Source organism: Labeo rohita, chromosome 13, assembly GCF_022985175.1.
Source record: "Labeo rohita strain BAU-BD-2019 chromosome 13, IGBB_LRoh.1.0, whole genome shotgun sequence".
Lineage (NCBI taxonomy): Eukaryota > Metazoa > Chordata > Actinopteri > Cypriniformes > Cyprinidae > Labeo > Labeo rohita.
Window position 1 is genome coordinate 9132055 of NC_066881.1, and position 7533 is coordinate 9139587.

Here is a 7533-nt window from a genome sequence, read left to right on the forward strand (position 1 = left end):
TTTATGTGAAAAGTCTTTGTTTATTCTCATTTTTATCATCACATAACATGTGTTACATTTTATGTAATGTTTATTGTCTATTTTTATTGACAGTTCACTAACAATAAACTCTGATTCATCATGTGGCTGTAAAAAAAATTGAAGGTGTAATTAAAACAAAGATTATTGGAGTATATTTTACAAGATAAATACTATTTTAAGTTTTTTCTTTAGAAATTTCATGTTTATTTCAGTGTTATTTACTGTCTCTTTGGAATTAACTGTGAAATTTACCTGCAGTTTGATGATTTTCCTAAATGTTTAGATAAATATCTTTTGCTCATTCAAGTAGCTTATTGTTGACATGTAAGGTTATAAGTTGTAATATCGCAGCAGGCATCAATACCCATTCTTAATACAATATCACAATGTCATTTATTCATTCACAGTACATTTCTAGCAGCCACAGATGCCATTTTGCCATAAATGTAAGAGGATATAGGTTATGTATAGTCCTAGTCAACTTTACGTTGTTAGCCGCTTTAATAGTCTAGTGCAAACTAACATTAAAATTATTCAAAACAATCGTGAACCTAAATAAACAAGAAAAACAAGACGTTCATGGAGTCACTAGTCTACTTTAAGATTCTTCCTCCTCTAATGTCTGTGTTTATTTCTTATCTCATGTCTGTTTATATTTCTTACTGCTATATTTAAACTTGCCTTGCCCTTTCCAGATCTGTGAAGTGTGATAGATGCGCAGGACAGCGCTGTAAGAGATGAACTCCGAGGTTGCCAGAGATGCTCCGCCCAACTACACACAAAGCCTATAAAAATGAGTCCGTTATTTCCACAGATCGTTTAATTCTAAGTGTACTAAAGAAGATCGAATTGAAATTCTGCGTTTTCTTTTTTGCGCATCCGATAAGATATGACAAAAAAGCTCGGAATGCTAAACATTTTTAAATGGAATCCTAAAAAGCCTATTCCAGGTAGGAAGATTTATGGGTTTTTTTTATGCTTATTAGATCTCTTAGTAACGTTTTAAATGATAGAAACCTCTAGCTAGTTGCTTATTACCATGTATATTGTTTATTAGTATTATATTAATGCATGACCATATTTCATATCCTTTAACCCTGTTTAAATATGAATATGTGTCCCCTAATCTATGAAATACGTTTTGGAGTGTTCATATTTCAAAATACTGTGTATTGAAATCCTTACTTTGTAGACCTATGTCTTGAGTCGTCTTGTTTGTAGTTTGTAGCATTAATATTCTACATTGCACAAAAAAATTATATTATTTAAATATTTTTGTTAGATTGTTTTTTTCCCGTGTTTTATTATGGAGTTGGCAGTAAATGTAAATTTCATCCAACATAAATTAAAATCTTAAATGTAATATTAAGAATGTATATTATTGTTGTTATAAATTAATTTATATTAGGGCTATCAAATGATTAATCACGAATAATCGCATGCAAAATAAAAGTTTGAGTTTGCCTAATATGTGTACTGTGTGTAATTAATATGTATATATAAATACACACAATTTAATGTATATTTTTATTTATATATATGTAATATAAATTATATAAAAATTATGATAACTACATATACTTGTAGATATTTCTTAAATATATACATGAATGTGTTTGTATATGTATATATATAATATAACTACACACAAACTTAAACTTTTATTTTGTATGCGATTAATCTTTTGACAGCCCTAATTTATGTTTAAGTAAAATCAACTATTCTTGCCAACCTTGCTTGTGCACAGTAAGAAATCATCTCTTTTTCTGTTTTCTACAGAGGTTCCCACTTTTAAGGAGAATCTACAAGCGCACCACTTTGTGGACGCAGGGAAACAGCTAATTACCCGAGAAAACCGTCTGTTTGAGTTGAAGAAGGATGGGATTGGATCCAAAAGGAAGCTGGTGGAGGAAGAGGAAGATTCAGAGGCTCAGCTAGCAAAAGACTACGAAGACTTGCTGGAGTCGGTGATGCGGACCCTGGAAAACTCCCTAGACCGCCAGAGTCCTGAGGAGCAGGAGGTGCTAAAAGAAGCAGTCCAAGCCATGCTGCAGGAGGAGGAGCAGGACAAGCGCTGGGAAGGGTTTCAAGAAAAGGAACGCCCACCGTGGAGACCGAGGAAGTGTAAACAGAACCACGAGGCTCTGCTGGAGCGACTTGTTCAGAGGAGGATGGAAGAAGCACAGTTAGACTCGAAAGTAGAGATACATTCCTCCTTGCAGCAATCGATCATTTGCAAAGCCAAACGACTGAAAGAAGACCTGGTGAAAGTTGCGACATGGGTCAGCAGCTGCTACCCAGAACAGGAGAATGTGTGCCAGTTTTATGCCACACTGTACCATAAAATCTTCAGTGCAAGACTGAGAGAAGTCGCAGAGTACACACTGTGTGATGAGGACTGTGTCCTTTTATTGCAGTGGGTGAACCAGGATTACCCCAAGTAAGAGACGCAGATGACACAATAATGTTTTATCTCATAATATGTACATGCAATGGCCCTGTTTTGTTTTGTTTTGTTTTATTTTATTTTATTTTATTTTGAGATTCTGAACAACATGCTAAAGAAATTGCAGCATGCAAAAAGAAAATTTCTTTGCTCAGAAGTTGTTCTTGTAAAGCATAGAAGCCTTTTTGCAGTTAAATTTCATTTATATATCAACTATTTATCAGATGTTTCTCTTAGAACTATAGTTCTACTCTAAAAAACAATTTGTTGAGTCAACTTAAAATAATTTGTAACCTGGCTGCCTTAAAATTTTCAGGATGTTCAGTCAACTCAAAAAAAGATTATTCAACTTGAAATGTTAAATTATAATAAGTGACAAGTTAGATATTTGAGTTGAATCAACTTCAAATTTAAGTTTAGCAAACACAAATATCTGTATTTGTAACAAATATTTTTACTTAGTACAACTTAACATTTCAAGTTGAATAAACTTATTTTAGTTGACTGAACTTAAAATTTTAAGGCAGCAGGGTAACAAATTATTTTAAGATGACTCAACAAATTGTGTTTTTTATTTTTTACAGTAGAAGTGTAAACAAATAGATAATTATTGACATACAAATAATTTGGTCTATAAATTGAGTTATTAGATATTAAAACATAGAAAGAATATTTCACCCAAACAAATATTAATATTCTGTCATTATTTACTCACCGTCATGTCGTTTGGGCATATAATGAAAGTCGGTGCGGCCTAGTATTGTTTTGGAACGTGCACAAAAACAGTGTAAACATTCTTCAAAACATCTTTTTATGTTCAGCAGAAGGAAGTCAGTCAATACAGTAGGTTTTGAATGACATGAGGGTGTGTAAATGATGACAGCACTGTCATTTTCAGGTGCACTATCCCTTTAAATTGTCATTTTTCTTTCCTCTGGGAGGTGAAACAGATTTTCAGAGTAATATTCGGTCTTTCTTTTTTGCAGTATTCTAAATGGCATAAAGATAAAAGATGTGATCGATCACACAAAGTTTGATCCGCTGCTTCCTGAAGACATGATTGTACCACTGGAACAGCAGTTTTTGATCGCAGAGGAGGTTTGATGCTTTATCATACCTTTAAATGCTATAATAGGGCTCTGCTTTTAATAAAAGACACTTACCCAGTTACGTTTTCTGTAATGTGCTTATATATGCACATGAGGCAAATGTGAAAACCTTGTGTAAACCCTCTGTAAAAATCTTCAGAATACTGTCTGAGATAAGATGTTATGGAAGCAAAATAGACCAAGCACATAAAAAAAGCCTCAAAAAACAATGTTTTGTCTGTACAATCTTGGCATAGATGTACTTCCAGTTTTAATTTTTTTTGCATTGTTGTTTGCTAGAGGGAAGTGAGCATGTGCCTTCACAACATTTTGGACAGAGAAGAAACAGCCTGGAAGGACGGAGAACATCCACAAATGAGAGACCAGGTGTACTGCTGTGATCAGGCTATTGATGTCATCCAGGTAATGAAAAGACAGGAAAAGTAATCAGTTGTTTACCTTCATCAAATAATAGATTTCTGGAGGAAAACGTTTTGTTCTTTTTCCTCACTTCTTCTAGTGCTTTCATAAACATGTAGAGTTTGCTCAGAAGGTGCTAGGCGATGAGGCAAAAGCACAGAGAATCACAAGCCAGATGAAAACATTTCTGACAGAGTGAGTAACTAGAAGCTATTTAATGCTGTCTGTTCAATTCTCAAAATACTAACAACATCCTTTTCATTCTTGCTTCAAGTTTGTACTTCTAAATTTTGATTATACTGTAATTAATTACATTTCTATGCTTACAGTTACAAAGCATTTCATGCGAAGGTCATCAGAAGCAAGCAGACCAACACTGAGGCCGTTTTAATGGTCAACCTTTCATGCCTCATACAGTGCAGGTAACAGTCAGTTTTATTCAGTTAAAACATCATATCAAACCATTTTGAACTGTGTTGAAAGTGTTTTTTCTTTTTAATCTCTCCCCACAGGGACTACGTTACAAAGAAAGCACATCTGTTTCCTGAAGATGTCAAAACTGATTGTCTCTCTTTATTGGCTACCATGATAGAACGCAGCCATCGTCACTTCATTTCTAATATGCTTAAGGAACTTAAGGTAAAAACAAAACTTAGTTTCTTTCACACATCAAATGTGTTGTTGTTTACAAGTGTTCTATCAAACCTTTAGCATACGAGTTTCAAGAGAGTTGTGAATGATGATGTCCAACTTTATGATGTGGTATATCCTACAACACACTTAGCGTGATAAAAGTAAAAAAAAAAAGTAAAACTGTGATAAAATTAATACAATTCATGAAATTCATTTTATAGAACAAAGGTACTTTTAGGAAATCATGACATTTTCCTAGAAAATTGCATTTCTTTAATTTATTTATTTTATTTTTTTTTTTAAATTGTATTATTATTATTAGTCTTGTTTATAATAAATAAACATATATACAGTTCTGTTTAAAAGTTTGGGGTTGCACAGTTGTGTTTTCATGATTATTTTGTGAAGAGAACAGCATTTATTTGAAATAAATTTAACTCATGTTTGCTGAATAAAAATATTATTTGATTTTTTTTTTTAAACTTTTTAATGGTAGGAAATATGTATATACACTACCAGTCAAAAGTTTCTGAACAGTAAGATTTTTTAAATTATTTTTTATAAAGAAGTCTTTTCTGCTCACTGAGCGTGTATTTATTTGATCCAAAGTACAACAAAAACAGTACAATTCTGAAATATTTTTAATATTTAAAATAGCTGATTTCTATTTGAATATATTTTAAAATGTAATTTATTCTGGTGATCAAAGCTATATTATTAGCATCATTACTCCAGTCTTCAGTGTCACACTATCCTTCAGAAATCATTCTAATATGCTGATTTGCTGCTCAACAAACATTAGTAGTAGTAGTAGTAGTAGTAGTAGTAGTAGTAGTAGTAGTAGTATTACTATTATTATTATCATCAATATTTAAAAAAGTTGAGTACATTTTTCTTTTAGGATTCTTTGATGAATATAAAGATGGAAAGATCAGCATTTATCTGAAAAAAAAAAAACATTTGTAACATTATACACTGTACCATTCGAATGCTTGGAGTCAGTATATATTTTTCTTTTTTTGGGAAAGAAATTATTGAAATTAATACTTTTATTTAGCAAGGATGCTTTAAATTTACTTTAAAATAAATGAGCAGCAAATCAGAATATTAGAATGAAAGGACCATGTGACTGGAGTAATGATTACAGGAATAAATTACATTTTAAAATATATTCAAGTAGAAAACAGTTCTTTTAAATAGTAAAAATAGTTCAAAATTTTACTGTTTGTACTTTGGATCAAATAAATACAGGCTTGGTGAGAAGAAGAGATTTCTTTAAAAAACAATAAAAATCTTATCTTAATCAACACACTTGTACTTAATCATGGCTAGAAATAAAGCAGATCCTACTCTACACCAACACGACAGATATTCATTGTTTTCAAAACCCCTCAGTGGTGTTTATCTTGGCAGTGAACACACTCATGTGAGCAGTTGGCTGCCGTGTCCTAATTCTTCCATTGTTGATAAAAAAAAAAAAAAAAAGCAAACTATTACCTTTTATGAACTGCTTGCCTAGTTCAAGGACTCCATAAATGGTTGCTTGAGCAGATCCAGATCATGACCAGATCCTGCACGTGAGTTTATATGCAATAAAATAACAATGTTATGCATGCATGTGTTCCTGCAGGACTTGTACAGGAAGGTGGGTTCCAGCGAGTGGCTCAAGAACAGTGATGGTGTATGTGAAGAGCTGCTTGCAAAGCTGGATGGACATATTCAGAAATTCAACAACTTGGATAAAACATGTTGCCAGGTATAAACAAGTCAAACAAAATTATAGATTTGCTGAGTAATTAATTAGCCCATTTCAGATTGATTAACTGATTGATTTGATGACTAGGAGCTGCTGGGTGGAATGCATAAGGAGTTTCTAGCAGAATATGTCCGGAAAATGATGAAGCACAAGATCAAACTTTCAGATAAAGCACAGCAACATATGGCAGCATCATCACTCTGCTTAAACAGCGAACGTATGCATACATACTTCACTGACGCTGTAAGTACACATACTGTCTTTTATCCCAGTTTAATATGTAAAAATTGTAGAAATAATTTCTGAGGAAACCAATTTAATGAAGAATTTTAATAGTAAGGCACTGTATAATTATTAAATCTTCATTAATTCATTGTCACAGGGGTCAAACATGGACTTGTTGAAAGACATTCTTCCCAATTTAGCGGGTCTGCTAAAACTACAGGATCCAGACAGTATAAAGCTAGAGCTCGTAACTCTGATGAAGCTTTACCCTGATCTCAGGTATGGTGGTTTCAGCTGTGCAATTATTTATGCAAAAACGGCCGCTGCACTTTTCTCATGTGTGTGTTCTTGTTACAGTAAGGGTCACATTTCTGCTTGGCTGAAACTCAAAGGAAATCTTTCTCCATCAGAACTCAGAAATATCCTTGAGAGCGTCACTTGCAGCCAGGATCAGTTAAGTGAAACGCAGGACTCACTTCAGTTGAACTTCTTTTCCATAGTGAGGATCAAATGAACCTCATAACAATGCTTGTGTATATTTGCTTGCTTTTGTAGAATTGCTCATGCTCAGGCATTTGGCAATTGTTTGTACATAATGAAATTCTTTGTGAATTTGTCAGTTTTTACTCTCCAGTTTGGCACTGTAATGTGAATTACGAAAAATAAACCATAAATTTATGGTAACTGTGTCTTGTTATCAGCATCAAATTATTCCAATACACCTTTATAGTTTCTTTGCCGCTTTGTGTGGTGATGGGAATGCCTGTAACAGACGTCTAGGAACAGGATATGGTGTGATAGGTTCAAGAAGTGTGCAAGTTACACTTCGGAAACACACCTGATGTCACAATGCTTGTGTAGTTCCTGAAAGAGTGTTAATGAAAATTTCCCGACAAGCTGTATCCTCTACAGGAACACAGGATGTAGTTGTAGTGTATGTATTT

The 7533-nt window shown here is 33.2% G+C and overlaps 1 protein-coding gene across 1 annotated transcript; it reads left to right on the forward strand.

Moving 5' to 3' along the window:
• The first annotated feature begins 852 nt into the window (after positions 1–852).
• Positions 853–7279, forward strand: tnfaip2b (tumor necrosis factor, alpha-induced protein 2b). The gene is made up of 11 exons (XM_051125330.1): positions 853–971; positions 1801–2461; positions 3454–3565; positions 3856–3978; positions 4076–4170; positions 4305–4397; positions 4488–4614; positions 6239–6364; positions 6452–6607; positions 6747–6868; positions 6947–7279. The coding sequence occupies exons 1-11, from the start codon at positions 911–913 to the stop codon at positions 7101–7103; spliced, it is 1833 nt and encodes a 610-aa protein (XP_050981287.1). The 5' UTR covers positions 853–910; the 3' UTR covers positions 7104–7279.
• The last annotated feature ends 254 nt before the right edge of the window (positions 7280–7533 follow it).

Coding starts and splice junctions, on each gene's coding strand:
- tnfaip2b (XM_051125330.1), top strand. CDS start 911: ATGACAAAAAAGCTCGGAATGCTAAACATTTTTAAATGGAATCCTAAA. Junction 3,566..3,855: donor AGTTTTTGATCGCAGAGGAG/GTTTGATGCTTT, acceptor GTTGTTTGCTAG/AGGGAAGTGAGCATGTGCCT. Junction 4,171..4,304: donor ATGAAAACATTTCTGACAGA/GTGAGTAACTAG, acceptor CTATGCTTACAG/TTACAAAGCATTTCATGCGA.